We start from the raw sequence: 16,957 nt of genomic DNA, 5'->3' as shown, positions 1-16,957 counted from the left end.
TTCCTCCACAGTGTTAGGTCTTTGCTGTGGCTGCCCGGTGCCCTAAGGTCGGATTCTTTTAAGACATAAGGTATGGCTTCCTCGTTAACACTGCGAAAGGAAAGTTGGGGAAGCTGACAAACTACAGGTTTCAGGTTATCTTGAGACCTGTAGATACTAACAGGATCCGTGTAGCGCTGCGGTGCTTCCTGGGAGATGTAGTTTCCTGACCACTGAAACCACGGCTTCTCACCCGCCAGCTGTGCACCTTTCTTTTGGAAGGTCCTAGCCCACCTAGACTGACGGACGCGCGCGTCAGACCGCCTCCTTACGCCACGCCGCGCTCTGTCCTTGCTTCAGGCCACTCCTATTCTTCGGCTGACCCCTGGTGGTCACGTGGAGCTGCTCGCCACGCAAGTCTGGGTCCTTCTGCGATCCACCGGGGTCCTCGCCGCCTGGAAGCCCCTCCTGAGCTGCCTGTTCGCGCGAGAGTTTGGAGGGGCGGGTTTGGGGTCGGTCTCCGGTGTGGGGCTCGCACTGCCGCGCATCGGAGCCCCGTTTAGGCGCCCTTGTAGAGTGTGGGGAGCTGGGTCAGGCAGTCGCTGGGGCACCCGTGCCTGCAAAGTGCGGAGCACTCTGGAGAAGCCTGGACAGCCCCGCTCCCCAGCAGCCAGGTGCTAGGGTCTGGAGCTAAAGTGAGAGTCCGGCCGTCTTCGAGCGCCTGGGCCACGGCGGCGGCCCTGGGAGCAGAGGTGGGACGGGTGCGAGTGGCACTAAGTGTCGGGGATGGACTGAAGCGAAGGCAATGGCGGCGTCCTTAGAAAGGGGGCTGGTCCGCACGGGAAATAGCTTATGGGCTGGAGGTGGGGATGCCGTAATCTAAGGTGGTGGGTCCACATAGGCCCGTTATTGAGTGCTTTTCTCCCGCCCTCCACCTCGCTGCCTCCCGGCCTGAATCAGCCGCCGGCAGGTCCTCTGTGCCTGCTGTCCTCGCTTAATCGCCAGCCTCCGTTCCGCAGCTGCCACATAACCCTGTAAGCCCTAGGCAGCCGACGCTGAAGTACCAACATCTGGGGACTCACCTGTCGACGTAGAGTCTGGGGCTGAGCCCCAAGTCCCTAGCTCGCGCTCTCACCGCCGGGGGAATCCGAGTCCTCAGGCGCTGGGAACAGAGGAGCCCCTTTGTGTCCTGGCCATTTCCTGAAAAGTAGAGCCAGAGTCACAGTGAGGCCTTTGTAGGCCTTGGGATGAGGGATGGGGGTTGGGTAATAGAGCCGGCTGCTCACACCTATGTTTTATTCCAACCCAAACCCAGGTGGAGCAACCCCGTTACGCTAAAGATGAAAGGCTGGGGTTGTCTGGCCTTGCTTCTGGGGGCCCTGCTGGGAACTGCCTGGGCTCGAAGGAGCCAGGATCTACACTGTGGAGGTAAGGGGACAAAGAGAAAAAGTGAGAGAAGGAGGGTGGGGAAGACAGAGCCTTGGGAGAGCCTGAGATCCAGGGCCTGGGAGAAGGATGAATGGAAATTCCTGGTGATTCCTTTCTCCTTTCCTCCCTTCTCCTTTCTCTCCCCTCCCACCAGCTTGCAGGGCTCTGGTGGATGAACTAGAGTGGGAAATTGCCCAGGTGGATCCCAAGAAGACCATTCAGATGGGCTCTTTCCGAATTAATCCGGATGGCAGCCAGTCAGTGGTGGAGGTAACTGTTACTCTTCCCCCAAATAAAGTAGCTCACCTGGACTTTGAATGAGAACTCGACTAATTAAGAACCTTGGTTTAATAGAAGTGAAGAAAACATTGACCCAGATAGGTAGCTAAAAGATAAGGCTGTCTCATTTGTAAGAGGCTTCTACCCTATGCACGTGTTTCCTGGTCCCAAACCTTAAGACTTTTACTTCTGCTGTGGTTGGTTGTCAGCAAACCCAGATCAGCACCCTTCTCCACATCCTTCATTCATGTCACTCATGTTTTCGCTATGGCATAATCGTATATGTACATTCATTCAAAATAGAAAGAGAAGGTCTTATCCTCGTATTTAGGAAATCTATGTTTTAGTTGAAAACATAACACAAATACACAAAGCTGTATCTAGTGAGCAGTATATAAAGAAAACTTAAAACTACAGTGTCTGTGAGATGCTTTAATAATTGTTATCCTCAAAGCCTATACTACCTCTCTAATGCTCCTGTTGAGGATAGGTATTAGTCTCATTTAATACAAAGAAATAAAACCATTAGCTTACATCTAGTATATGAGGTAAAATAAGATCATATATTTGAAAGGACTTTGGAACTATACAGATGAACTCTGTTGTTTTTAATTAAGGAGGGCTTTCTAGAATAAGTTGATCGAACTAGATTTGGAAGGAAAAGTAAGGATATAAATTACTAACGTACAGACGTAGAAGAATGTGACCCAAGGCTGAGGACATTTCTAGGTGCCTTATGCTCGCTCAGAGGCCCACCTCACAGAGCTGCTAGAGGAGGTATGTGACCGGATGAAGGAGTATGGGGAGCAGATTGACCCTTCCACCCACCGCAAGAACTACGTACGTGTAGTGGGCCGGAATGGAGAATCCAATGAACTGGACCTACAGGGCATCCGAATTGATTCAGACATCAGTGGCACTCTCAAGTTTGCGGTGAGCTTTGGGAGTGGGTAGCTGGTTTTTGAAGATTCGGGGAGTTACTGGAGAGCCCAAGTGGCAAGCTGTGCTAACGTCCTCCTCCTCTCTGGAGGCTTCTTCTTGCTGCCCTCTCTCACTCATTTCTCCCTTGGGTTGACAGTGTGAGAGCATTGTGGAGGAATATGAGGATGAACTCATTGAATTCTTTTCCCGAGAGGCTGACAATGTTAAAGACAAACTTTGTAGTAAGCGAACAGGTAAACTACTCTCATTTTACTGCCAGTCCTCACAGCCCTTTGGAACCCGGCACATTCCCTAGCATGTTCCTCCACCTCCCGCCCCCAGTCCCCATTCTCTGATAGTAGCTCCAGACATGGCTTCTATTACTTATGACTTAGGGACTTGGGTTCTTCCTCTCCATTCTCTTCCTGTCAGCTTTCAGAATTTGTGGCTCCCTCACCTGAGCTACAGGCGAGAGGATAGTGGGAATGTTTTGTCATTGAGAAGGATATGCTCTGAGAAATGATGATTGGTGTGTGCTAGTTTGGTTTGGGGTATTTTCTCGATAGTGGCATATATCGGTATGAGAGTGGCATTTTCCTTCAAACTGTTATGTGCTATTTGCAGATCTATGTGACCATGCCCTGCACATATCGCATGATGAGCTATGAACTACTGGAGCGGCCCAGACTGACAGGCTTGATGGATCACCCCCAGGAGGGGAAGAGGGTGGCAATGCCTTTTATATTATGTTTTTACTGAAATGAACTGAAAAATTGTGAAACCAAAAGTATGAACTGTGTTGTCTTTTCATACCCAGCATCAATCCTTATATTAGGCTTAAAAATAGGGGATTCCCAATAGGAAAGGGAAGGGAAGGAGGAGCTTTGGAAATGGTGAAGTATTTGAAAAGCATGAAGGTAGGAGGAGTCTGAGGCTTTCTTTCTTTTGCCATCTGAGATTCCTGCTGGACTCACAAACTAGATAAGCACTTATCAGTGCTTACTCAGTACCATGTGTTTAGAGACTAATCATGGCGAGAAGAGGAGCTTCTGTGAATAAGCAAGGGAACATAGGTAAGTGTGTGGTACTATGGGATTCTAGAAATTACTTGTATTTATACCGATGAAACATAAAGTAAGACAGAGCTTGGTCTTGAAATAATGGACATGCATTATTCTCCCCTCCCTGCCCTTCCAGATGGAGGGATCAGCAGTAGCAGACAGAAAGGGGAAATGGATATGATCAACTCATCTGAAACGTAAGGGCTCTATCAGATAGGGAGAGATGAGGTAAGGAGTGTTATTTAATGAAGGCCCTTGCTTGCTGGCCTAAGCTTTTAGATCTTGATGCCAACTGCAACACTAAAGTATACCTTTATCATCTCCATCTGTCACCCTGGACTGTAAGTCTGTCCCCACTTTTTATGTGTAGAGATTCTGTACTGCATAGGGATGAAAACCTATAGGGATGATACCTTCTATAAGGAGCTTCTAAACACCTCTGATCCAGAGGTGTGTCTGTCTCAGGGTTTGGAATGGAACATTTCTTTTTCTTTTTTTTTTTTTTTTTGGAATGGAACATTTCTATCCCAGGAATGCCTCAGGGAAAGAACACCTGAATAAACATTTTGAAGACTTTTTAAATTACACGTTTTAGACTCTAAAGAGACTTCGCAGGTCATCTAGTTCACCTCTGCCCATTTTACAGATGAAGAAACTGAAGCCCAGAGATACCACCGGTCCTGAAGTTCTGTAGAGGCAAAATTGGATCAATAAGCTAATGTTCCCAAGTGTCAGTCTGATCAAATAGAGGTGTAAAGTAGCTTCTATTTTAAATCTTTTTTTCTCTTAGTACCTTGCACTAAGCCTGGCACACAAAGTGAACAGGTTCAACGAAGCTTTCTTGTACCACAAATTCCTATGAAATCTAACACATGAACTAGTTCAGAGCAAGTATCCTATTAGTTGACAACTAAACTCAGGGTCTAGTTTTCATTCCTTCTTCTCTCATCAGACACAAGAAATGCTATATCCTGTCAAGTCCATTTTCCAGACCAGCTGTCACTAACCATTTTTTCTCCTGTGTTGCATATGAATAATGTTCACATGCTTCATACCCCTGTAAGTATACCCAGGATTCTGTCCATTGTTTTTTGTCTGAAAACTTACTCTTCCATCAGAAAGCTTATCAGAAGTCTGAGAGTACTCTTACAGGAGACTCAAAGTTGTTTTAATGTACAAAACAAATTATTTACAAGTTTTAATAAAATACTGTTAGTTGACAATAATAGTGATACACCTCACTAGTCTGTCAAGACACAGCTATTAAGAACTCTCCTGCCCAAGAATCTTTGCCATTGCTACACAGGAGTGTGTCCTACAAGGGAAGAGAGGACATTATTGTCCTTGACTTGATCCTCAGTTAGAAGGATATAGTTTGCACAGCTCTTTATTCATATCACAGGTTACCACAAGGAATCCACCAATTGATCTGAATCCTTCTGGAGGTTCCCTACAACAAATTATTCTGGCCCATTATTTGGTAGATCAAATAGTAATTTTGCATACCTGATTACACCTTAAGCTTTAGATATCTTCTAAATGAATTTATCAGTAAAATGTTAGAACTTAAAGAAACATTCTCAGAGATAGTATTAAATGAGATCTGGATGTGACTAAGCAAATTTATTATGTGAAAATCTAGTCCTTTAAAAGTTTTAGGGGCAACTGTGTGGCTCAGTCTGTTAAGTGTCTGTCTTCAGCTCAGGTCATGATCCCATGGTCCTGCGTTGAGCCCCGCATCAGGCCCCTGCTCAGTGGGGAGCCTGCTTCTCCCTCTCTCCCTGTTCGTACTCTCTCTCCCTTTCAATCACTCAAATAAATAAAATCTTTAAAAAAAAAAAAAGGTTTAGAGGGTTTTTATGCTATTAAAAAGGATTCAGAGCAGGGACAAGATTATCCTTTAAATATAGGACACAGATGAACAGCAAGGGTAAAAGAACCAGTATATGGTGAATCCTCCTATAACAAGCACATACACCTTATTTAATCTTTAAAATTCTAAGAAATAGATGTTACTCCCATTTTACAGATGAAGAAACTAAGCTCAGGAGGATTGTGTCTTGGGGAGCTAAGACTTCAATCTTAGTGATCGTCTTATCCCTGGGCCAGTGGTCTTTCTGCTACATTTCACTCCCTATAGTGGAGTCTCCATGTAGTTCGCAGTGCCTGTGTACACTAGTACTTTTATTTGTTTGAAAACTACCTCCCAAGTTTGAACACATGCCCTCTGACTCTAATAATCAATAGCGAAAAGGCATCATACTTCCTTCAAGTTATTTCTCCAGACTGATTATTCCTTGTAATAAGAAGCCATTCTACCCCTGGTCACTTTAGGTGCTGTTTGTCTTTCCTACCTCTATGTATTCTGGGAGGGTCATGATTTATCATGTATTTCCAGATATGAATGTACAAAAGTTTTATAGATAAGTAAGACTATAGTTCTTATTTTGTAAAATACTTTATAGAACACACTGAGCTGGTGTGCCCAGGAGACAGTTAACAATGACTCAGAGTTGCAGCTGATAATTCACAGTCATCACAATATAAACAATACAGCTTAGTAGTTAAGATACAGCTTTAGGCCAATTACAAACTATGATCCTCTGCAGCATATTTTATCTAAACCTTGGTTTTCTGCTCCATAGAGATCCTATTATCTACATCCCTTAGAGTTGTTGTTGTGAGGATTAATTAAGATAAGGCATGTACCACGTTTAGATAGTACCTAGAAATCGTAAGTATTCAATAAATTTAAGGTATTACCTGTTAAATACAGGAGACTGACTGACTGAAGTAGGCAGTTTCAGTTGAAGTTTAGATTGCATTTTCCCACTTACCCTTAGCCACCAGGGGGCACCGTTGCCCCTGTCCATTTTAATTAGCAATAATCGCGCCTCGGATAAACCTCATTGGCTACGATACTGCCACTGCGCAAAGCTGCCCCTGTCCATTTTAAAAAGAGGTCCTGCCAAGGTCAAGATGACCTCAGTTGTCAGCCTTCTCTGCATTGACCCTCTCCTCGGGCACTTAGGTGTATTTGGACCTAAAGCTCATTTGGCTGCTTTAATTGTGCCAATCCTGCCTTAACTTTCTTCTCTCCTCCCCATGTCCCACTCACATTTAGAAACTGATTCTAAGCTAGATTCTGGGAGGTAGCATTTAGTCCTTCTCATCCCTGGGCTTTCCCACTGGCTTTATGTTAGTGGATGTCTGGACTAAACAACTACAAAACAAGTCCATAAAGCCTTTGTAACACTAGGCTCCAAGACACGGTGTCAAGAGGCTTAGAGCATTGCTGTTTCCCACCCTCCCTCCAATCATTAGAGCTCCAAAGTAGGTTACGCTTAAAGCCACTCAATGATTATCTCTTTGGGGTGGGGGTGGGGGGGCACCTGTCTGGTTCACTAGGTAAAGTGAGACTCTTGATCTCGGGGTTCTGAGTTCGAGCCCCACATTGGGCGTATATATTAAAAATAAAATCTCTAATGATAATAAATAGAATAACAATTATTGTTATTATCCTTTTGGTATCCTCACCCTGAGAATGCCTCCTGTCTTTTCAGGGCACTGGAGTTCAAGCTTCTGGTCAGCTGGTTAGTCTCTGTGGATGATTAACCAGAGAGCAGAAACCAGGTCAGACTATTCTAGGGTTAGGAGGAAATCCTCTGTGAGATGCTAAATTGGGAGCAAATATTGATCAGTGGTGCTTTGAAGTCACCGAGAAGGTAGTTGAGGTCAGTGTTCCTTTGGGGCTCTGCTTGGCTTCTCTTTTTGAAGTTCTTTCCTAAGACCTACCTATCTGATCCCCAAGCCAAAGGAGTATTGGTTGGTAGGTGTGAAGCTGGGTCCAAGGTAACTTGGGAAGAGAAAATGGTGGTTTTCCTTCTCTTTCCCCAACTCTAAAATATAAACTAGTTTCTTTATAAAGTAGGTCTATCTAAACCTGGTTAAATAGCACTGAGACTTCTGAATCTTATTACTGCTATGTGAAGAGATAAAAGGACTGTTCATTTGGGGCCTGGATTATAGATAAGGTGTCCTGGTCCTTGGGTCACTTCTCTGCCCCTTGGTCAATGACAATGATATTCTTAGGCAATTGAAAGGTTCTGAGGTCTTTCTTGTCTAGCTAGAGGAGTTAGTCAAGAGTGATGTGGAAGGTCACTTTAGTACTGTGGTTCATTTAATGGTCTCTGGGAAGCATAGGATAAGGGTGTATAGAAGACAGCCAAGTAAGAGAAGGGGTCCAGAGGCCCAATGGGAGTGATGTGACAAAAAGAGAGGGTGCTTAATGCCTGATTTTGAAAGTGGGGTAGTCTGTAGCTTTTGATCTTATGGCTAGATGGGTGGGCTGGCTGCATGGGTTCATGTGACTGGAGTGGCAATGAGAATAATGCCCAGGACCTAGAGGTTCTGGCCTGTGATGGAAACCCACGTTTTGTTTTATTTTGTTTTTTATGATTTTGTTTAAGTAATTTCTACACCCAAGATAGGGCTCCAACCTACAACCCCGATATCAATAGTGGCATGATCCACCGACTGAGCCAGCCAGGTGCCTTTGGAAGCCTTCATATTAAGGGGGGCATTTGTAAGACTTCGATTTCCCTACACTGGACGCCGAACTGACAGCCCATAAAGAGCACTGGATACTCAGGCTCCTGCCTTTGCTTTCATTCTCCACATATTGGGGTCTCTTCGTACCTATTAATACCATGGCCTCAGCTGACCTCAAATGGTCACCAGGCAGCCAACTAAGGCATCATAGGCTTTGTCCACGTGACGTCATCTCTATGGCCATTAAGTCATTGACCAAAGACATTCATCACGAAAGCGTGCCAATGGGTAGGAGGAGCAGTAAATGATCAGTAGCTGTGATAGTATATTAAGGGACTGGCTTCCGAGGACCTTCTAAGGTCGGAGTCCTTGGGACCTTTTTCTCTCCTATTCACCTCAGAACAAACCCCAAATGAATTAAAGGCAAGAAGGGAAGCCTAAGAAGGAAGTTAACTGACTTATCAGGCACATATTTAGTCACCTACATGTCCCCCCCCCCCCCCCGCGGCGCCCATCCCTAATTAGCCTAACCCAGGCGATCCAATCCTGCCCTCCACAACTGCTGTCAACGGCTCAGGTCCCGCCCCCACATACACCGGACCAATGGCCGAGCCCGAGGCGAGTCCCCTGAGAGGGGCGGGAGCGAGTTCGGGCAGTGGGCGGGGCCTCACTGAGGACCCCGGGCTGGGCGCCGCCGCCGGTTTGTCTACCCTTTCCCTCACCCACCTCCTTTCAACCTTGTCCACCCGTCGGCGCGGCCTTTGGTGCAGCGGCGGCAGCTCCCGTTTCTGCCGCAGCTCTTTTCCCTCCTTCCCTCCCCGCCAGATCCCCGAGTTCGCCCGTCATGGCTTTACTCACTGCGGCCGCCCGGCTCTTCGGAGCCAAGGTGAGCAACTATGGGAGGGAGCGCGCGGCCCCAGGGTGGGGCTGAGGCGACTGCAGGCCCTCCAGCGCGGGGTCTCCCTCCCCTACCCAGACGCACCCCCGCGAGCCTTAAAGGGGCCCTGCGCTTGGCTGGTCGCCAGCCTTCTGTGGGGCTCTCAGGACCATGTGCTACGCTGGCCTTCTACGCCTGGGGGTGAAGAGAGCGCTGCCCGCCCCCGGCGTGCGGTCTTGGGCGGGTGGAGAGCTCGGACCCTACAGACTACCCGCATGTCTAGGGTGGAAGAGCCCTGTAAAAAAAAAAGGAGCTGCCAGTGGAGAACATAGGTGTTCTGTTCGATTGGAGTTAGGGAAGAGGCCTGCTTGGAGGAGGGGGTGCGGGGTTAGGAGAAGTGGCAGGAGTGAACAGATGTGCTCACTGTCCCAGGGCCAGAGATGGAGCAGTGACTAATTTCGGCTTCTGCCTTGTAGAGAGGGCCTTGTCGGTTCCTAAACTGCCTTTTTCCATTTCACCAACCCAATTTTTGAAGCTTTCAGTGACCAAGCTTTAGTAGTTCCTGCTAGTGGAGTGGGACTCAGGTCCTCTTTGTCCTTGGGACTCTTGCACTTACTCTTCATATAGGAGGAGCTTGGGTGGGGTGGAGCCCTTCTGTAAAACCTTCTGCATGGTTATCACATATGATTGGAGAAAGAACCAGAAAGATTGTTCCTTCAAACTGCAGGCCAATTAAGTGAAGATACTGGGCAGGATATAGTACTGCTAAAGTCACATGACCAACCCTACTACTTGCTCACTCAGGTTTAGCTATTGCTTTTAAGTTTACCCACGAGAGAGTCCTTTCATTCTTTGAGGCCCTAATTTATTTGAATTTTGTTTCCTTTGGATCTTAGGAATCTTGTTGCAGGTAATGGTGCTTTAAATTTCAGATTGCCAGGACTTTTGTCTCTGGGTAACTTAGCTCTTTAAATAGAGAAACTGCTCGGTTAAGGGGGGGAGTCCCAGTCCTCTCCTCCAGGCAGGGACAGTCCCACAAGTGACCTTGACTTCTGCAAAGAATTTATACTTTCTCTTCTGCAGATTAAAGCTGCCAGCACCTGAAGGAAAGGAAAATCTTAGAATGGTTTTGCTGTGTGTTATATTGCATGGTTGGCAGATAAGGTGAAGCCTGTAGAATTTACACTGGGGTTCTTCCAGGTACCCAGCAGCAAGGTGGAGGCTGATCATTTGGGAGACACTTGTCTTACTTGACTGTTGCTTCTTCTGCTGCCAGGGAACAGGGTAAGGAAGCCTCTTGGGAAATGAAGCAAGTTCTAGATAGTGTTTTGGCAGAATAGGGGACATGACACTATAATTAGCTCATTCCAGAGCTCCTAACCCAGACCAAATAGATAATCTAACTCTTCAGTGAATTTGAAAAAGCTTTTAGAATTTACCTTTTGAATTTACTTTATTATCTTTTAAGCCTCTGCGAAAGTCCAGAAAGCTTTTGGGGTGACTACATAATTGTAGAATCATTATTGTTTTGTTTACTTCACTGTTAGAAATGAACCTGAGGATCCCAGTAACTTGGAAGCGATTTGAAGGCTTTGACCCTTAAAACTAGCAAAGCCCAAAAAATGCAGGAGTGGAAATTTCCTGAGATCTAAGTAGAATGACCAGGATACTAGGAAGCCTGTTCAGTTTGTCAGCATTGTTAGTACCTGCCTGTGTTTTCCAGATTAGCCTGCAGCTTAAGTGGTACTCAGTTTTACTTTTGCTTTCAAGGTAGGCTTTAAAAGGCAAAAATAAATGGTTTTCTGATCTGGGAGAACTGACGCCTACCACTTTGATTCTCAAGGTCAGATATAGTTTCACTTTTCTCAGAAGACTTTTTTTTAACCTTGCTAGGTGACATAAATGCCAGTCATTGTTGTGTTGTTCCACCTTACTTACTTTCAGGTAATTCAATGAACACCTGAGTTGGAAAGAGACGAATTCAGAGCTTCCAGATTATTTGACTTCTTGTTTACCCAAGTGAACTTATACTTAGCAGTGACCTTAGTATCAGCTGTGGGTGCCTTAGCGTTGTGATGTATTACTTTTTCACACGTGATCTGGGTTTGGATTTGGGTTGGGAGTTAGAGTATGGCTACCAATTCACTTCTGGACTGTTAACACCAGTGTGACTTAACAAATTCTAGTTACTTCCTGTACCATTGAGAATTGCTCTTCCAAGCTAGGATGTTCAGTGACTTTGAGAAAATCAAGACAAAAGTATTTTGATGTTATTTCTAGACCTTTTCAAGACACTTAAATGAATACCCATAATTCCTTTACAGTAGACCTACACCACTGAGCATCTATATAAATCCTAGTCTGAGGGGCTTTTGGGTGGCTCAGTGGGTTAAGCCACTGCCTTCACCTCGGGTCATGATCTCAGGTCCCGGGATCGAGCCCCACATTGGGCTCTCTGTTAAGTGGGGAACCTGCTTCCCCCTCTCTGTCCGCCTTCCTCTCTGCCTACTTTGATCTGTCAAATAAATAACTAAAATCTTAAAAAAAAATCCTAGTCTGAAATTCGGTTCAACAAAACTAAGTCAGTTTTTTCTGTGAAATGTTAGTTAGTTACAGCCCAGAACTTTTATTTTTATTTTTTAAACATTTTTTTAAGCTTATTTATTTAAGTAATCTCTACACCCAACATAGGGCTTGAACCCACAACGCCAAGATCAAAAGAGTCATATGCTCTTCCAACTAAGCCAGCCAGGCACCCTTTACAGCCTAGAACTTTTAAAGGCAAGTGCCCAAATCTGTATGCCTTAACTTTGATTATCAGCCTACCCAAAGTGATGTCAGTTCCTTGATGCTTACCAGGTGGGCTAAAGATAAAAAATGGAAAGTAAAGCCTCCTCATGTGCTAATGGTGGGATGATTGCATTTGTCCTTCCTAGTGGCCTTTAGATTGGTAACAGATGAATACATGGGTGTGAGGAAGCAGTGAGGTGAGCAGTGCTGAAGTAGATCATTAGAAGGGAAGGCTGGCATTTCTGTTTCTTAGAATCCAAGTGGGCAGAAGGCAGGAAGCCAGATGTGGTGGATCTCTCTAAAGCTACACCATAATCCTTTTTGCCCTGTTTTAGTGCTTTATGCGATAGAGTTGAGTAGGTCGTGAAGTTTGAAACAGTGAAGCAAAGCTAACAATGGGTTTCTGAGTATTTGACTGGCTTTCAGTTTTTCCCCCAACTGCCCAAATTCTTTTTTTTTTTCCCCTTCAGATTTTGTTTTTAAGCAATCTCTATGTGGGGCTCGAATTCATGACCCCAAGATCAAGAGTTGCACACCCTTGACTGAGCCAGTGCTCCTGAACTGCCCAAATTCTTTAGGTCCTTGTCTTTCTTTCTTTCTTTCTTTCTTTTTAAGATTTTATTTATTAATTTGAGAGCGAGCAAGCATGAGAGAGCAGGGCGAGGGGCAGAGGGAGAAGCAGACTCCTCACTGAGCAAGGAGCCTGACGTGGGGCCTGATCTAGGGACTCCAGGATCATGACCTGAGCTGAAAGCAGATGCCCATCCTCCGGAGCCACCCAGGCACCCCTAGATCCCTGTATTTCTTTTAACACATTATCATTTTAAAAGTTCTTGGGGTGCCTGGGTGGCTCAGTTGTTTAATCACCTGATTCTTGATTTTGGCTCAGGTCATGATCTCACGGTTATGGGATCAAGCCCCAAGTTGGGCTCAGTGCTGGACATGGAGCCTGCTTGAGATTCTCTCTCCTTCTGCCCCACCCCCACTAAAAAAAAGAAATAAAAAATGATAAATAGGGGCACCTGGGTGGCTCAGTTGGTTGAGCATCTCCCTTGGGCTCAGGTCATGATCCTGGGATCCCAGGTTTGAGCCCTATGGTGGGCTCCATGCTCAGCCTGGAATGTGCTTCTCCCTCTGCCCTTCATCCCACTTGTGCTCTCTCTCTTTCTTGCTGTCTCTGTCCCTCTTTCATATAAATAAGTAAATAAATAAATCTAAAAAATATATTAAAAGAAGAAAAATAATAAATAATTAAAAAATGAAAGTTCTGTAAGTTCATAGTGGGCATCATCACATGGGTTACTTGTTCGCATTGCACGTTCATGAATCCTGTCTTCAGATTCTTGTTCAGCAAAAGTGAGATGGGATCTGGAAACTTGTTTTGTTTTGTTTTGTTTTTTCAAGGACTTCTGTTGACTGATAATGCCTGGTGGTCCCCTTCCATTGAGCCAGTAAAGCCACATGCAGGACTTTTTATTTGCAACTTTGAGAATGTATATGTGAAATTTTTGAGTATTTGGGCTTTTTTTGTGATTATTTTTAAAATGGACTTCAAAAGTGACTATTTTAAGCAATAGTTCATTTAGGCTATTTTTCTCTAGGTTTGTTTTCCTAGGCCTTTTTTTCAAATGCCTTTAGAGAAGTTTCTTGGGATGCCTGAATGGCTCAGTCGGTTCATGTCCAACTCAGTTGCACGATCCCAGAGTCCTGGGATCAAGTCCTGCATTGGGCTTCTCGCTCAGCAAAGAGCCTGCTTCTCTCTCTGCCTGCCACTCCCCCTGCTTGTGTGTGCTCTTTTTCTCTCTCTGATAAATAAAATCTTAGAAAGAAAGAAAGAAAGAAGGAAAGGGAAGTTTCTTGTAAATTTCTGAACCAAAGTGCTAGGCACTAAAACTTGTTAAGTGCTCCTGGTAGAAGTGAGAGCAGTTTCTAGTTCCCCAAAAACTAGTTCCCCTGTAGACTTTATTCAGTAGTATATATGTAATGTGTATAGAATAAGTAGATGTTCAGAAAATATTTGTTAAAGAACGGTAAGGATTTCTTTTCTTTTTTTTTTTAAGATTTTATTTATTCAATAGAGAGATAGCACAAGTAAGTAGAGCAGCAGGCAGAGGGAGAAGGAGAAGCAGGCTCTCCGCTGAGCAGGGAGCCCGATGTGGGACTCGATCCCAGGACTCTGGGATCATGACCTGAGCCGAAGGCAGACGGTTAACCGACTGAGCCACCCAGGCGCCCCAAGGATTTCTATTGAAAGGAAAATTAGGACTCTTGATTCTTTTCTGAGGTCTTTGGTGGTCTTCCTTGGAGTAAATCTTTAGGGAAGAGTCTGTTAGAAAATGACAGTTATGTAGAATCATTAAGGAAACTACTGTGAGTATGAAGGGGGTCAAAGTATGAAATCTGAAGATTACTGTGCTCGGGCTATTAAGTGGGCTGACCAAGTAGTGCAGGCCGCCTTCCAGTATCACCATAGTGAAACATAGATGTTAAAAGGCTTTAGTTCGCTGACCTGGTTTTGGGGAGAGAGGAGCCTTTGTCCTATGTGTGTTCTTTTTCCCTTAATGCAAGTTGTTCCTTCTGCATTGGAAGCCTCTGCAGCACAATATTTTCCCTGCCAGTTATTAGTGCATTATGTTTGCTTCATCAGCTAAGCCAGTTCTGGCTTGGCAAGTTCTGATCTTTTTTTTTTTTTTGATGAAGGACAAGGGCTCTATTAAAATCAGGAGCATCTTTCTCAGGCTTCTAATGTTGGAGCTCTTAAATATGTTGCAGGACATGTTCTAAATGTGCCTGGGATGGAGGATCAAAGAAAATTTGGCTCTTCCCCTTTGGAATAAAGGTCCTAGGTGTGGATCAATGATGGTAATAGGGTGAGAGGGAAAGAACCACTTTTTAAAGTGCTTATTCAAATAGGATTCCTTTGTTCCTAGAATTTTAGGGCAGAGGGAGTAGTTTCAGATGATTTTTGGTGAATCAGCTAACACCCTATTCCAGAAATACCCTAAGTTTTATAGGCAAGGCAAGTCTTTGGCATGGCAGAATTTCCTGCATATACTATTAGTCCTTTCTTCTCTTGGCCGTTTATGATAGTGGTTCTTTCAGTTATATTTTTCTCTTCTAGCACATTGTAGAACTACAGTGCATTTCCATCAATAATAGCAAACTCACTAGGAGAGTTCTTGCAAGGGGTGGCAGTGTTTGAGGTTTGAAAAAGCCTCTTAGTGGTTATAATACCCCCACCCCCACCCTGCAGAGGATCCTGGCTGTCAGGCACGTGAGCCAGGCCCTTGTCTTTGGAAGCAGCTGTCTCCATCTCTCCTCATGAAGGAGCTGACCTATTGAATGAGGTGACTCCCTGATTCACCTGACAGCTGCCGTTCCAGTAGGGTGACTCTACACGTGGCATGCTACCAGAAGGCAAAAGCCTAGTTGCCACACCTCAGAGTTAGGGGGAGGAGCTGGTAGGTGAAAGTTCAGGGATGACTCAGAAGTTTGTATCTGCCTGTCCCATCAGTGAGTATAGTCTGAACGCCCTATACAAAGCTATTCAGCAGGTTTCTTTGGCAGCTAGGAGATAGAGAACTGAGGTGTGTAGCCTTGGGTAGAACAGTCCTCCAGTATCTCCTTTCTAGTCATCTGTTCTGCTGGGTAGTTAGATTTGTTTCCTTTCCTTGAGACTCCTCCCCTTTTGATCGGGAGGCATTTAAGGCCCTTAAAAAGGAAATCAGGGCTTTATTTCCTGTTCTACAGGTAGAGGAAATTATCCATTTACCCCTTGCTCGGGTCTGACTGCCTCTTTCCTGGAATCCAACTACAGGAGAGAGTAGTGACACTTGACATGGTAGGTAATAGGCCAGCACGTTTCTGACACACATATTTATTTTATTTCATTTCATTTCATTTTTTATTTTTTAAAGATTTTATCCATGTATTTTTTTTAAAGATTTTATTTATTTATTTGACAGACAGAGATCACAAGTAGGCAGAGAGGTAGGCAGAGAGAGAGGAGGAAGCAGGCTCCCTGCTGAGCAGAGAGCCCGATGCGGGACTCAATCCCAGGACCCTGGGATCATGACCTGAGCTGAAAGCAGAGGCTTTAACCCACTGAGCCACCCAGGTTCCCCTTATCCATGTATTTGACAGAGAGATAGAACAAGCAGGCAGAGGCAGGCAGAGGGAGAGAGAGAAGCAGGCTCCCCACTGAGCAGGGAGTCCGACGCGGGGCTCAATCCCAGGACCCCAGGATCATAACCTGAGCCGAAGGCAGCCACCCAACCACCTAAGCCACCCAGGCACCCCAGAGACACATATTTATTGGAACTTACTTATGTATAAGGCACTGTTCTAGATGCTTTCATGCAGATTGTTTTGTACAGTCTACTTGTCTACCCCAGAATTGGCTTTATTATTATCAGTTTAGAGGTGTGAAACCTGAGACCTCGAAGTTAGGTCATATAGCCAAGGTAACACAGCAAGGTAGTGGCAGAACCTGGACTTAAGACTTGATCCTTAGTAATTGTACATCCTAGGGTCTACATTTTATCCTTCTGTTCCGTTGCTTAACACTTTAGACCATGTATGTATCTCAAACTTTATTGTTCATATAGATCACCTACTGAGCTTATTAAACTGCAGATTCGGATGCAGTAGGTCTGAGGTGAAGCCCAAGATTCTGCATTTCTGACAAGCTCCAGGTAATGCTAATGCTACCAGCTGGGCAGTCATATTTTTAAAGATTTTTTTTTTTTTTTTAATTTATTTGACAGAGACCACAAGTAGGCAGAGAGGCAGGCAGAGAGAGAGAGGAGAAAGCAGGCTCCCCGGTGAGCAGAGAGCCTGATGTGGGGCTCGATCCCAGGACTCTGGGATCATGACCTGGGCCGAAGGCAAAGGCTTTAACCCACTGAGCCACCCAGGCTCCCCTAGGCAGTCATATTTTAAATAGCAAGGCTTTTGAGTACCTTTACATATGTCCTTATTAGACTTTACATATGTCCTTATTAGACTTATCAGACTTTGAGCTAAGTAGCTTGAGTGTTATTCTAAATATGGAGAAAGAAAGGAAAACAAT

The 16,957-nt window shown here is 45.0% G+C and overlaps 2 protein-coding genes across 3 annotated transcripts in view; both read left to right on the top strand.

Annotated features, from left to right (window-relative positions):
* The first annotated feature begins 211 nt into the window (after positions 1–211).
* CNPY2 (canopy FGF signaling regulator 2) lies at positions 212–3,394 on the top strand. Of its 2 annotated transcripts, none has more exons than XM_080811214.1 (6): positions 212–731; positions 1,295–1,407; positions 1,562–1,677; positions 2,416–2,619; positions 2,765–2,861; positions 3,232–3,394. In XM_080811214.1, the coding sequence occupies exons 2-6, from the start codon at positions 1,320–1,322 to the stop codon at positions 3,273–3,275; spliced, it is 549 nt and encodes a 182-aa protein (XP_080667340.1). In that variant the 5' UTR covers positions 212–731; positions 1,295–1,319; the 3' UTR covers positions 3,276–3,394. The 2 variants fall into 2 exon arrangements, with proteins under 2 accessions (XP_080667340.1, XP_080667341.1); XM_080811215.1 differs by having other exon boundaries at positions 465–740.
* A 5,654-nt stretch (positions 3,395–9,048) lies between these two features.
* Positions 9,049–16,957, top strand: part of CS (citrate synthase) — a 26,109-nt gene continuing 18,200 nt past the window's right edge. Inside the window, exon 1 of the mRNA XM_080811209.1 lies at positions 9,049–9,105. Coding sequence (XP_080667335.1) covers positions 9,064–9,105 — 42 coding nt within the window. The 5' untranslated portion in view covers positions 9,049–9,063. The remainder of the gene's footprint in view (positions 9,106–16,957) is intronic.

This window comes from Martes martes, assembly GCF_963455335.1.
Source record: "Martes martes genome assembly, chromosome: 8".
Taxonomy (NCBI): Eukaryota; Metazoa; Chordata; class Mammalia; order Carnivora; family Mustelidae; genus Martes; species Martes martes.
This window is presented reverse-complemented; position numbering and strand designations above follow the sequence as displayed.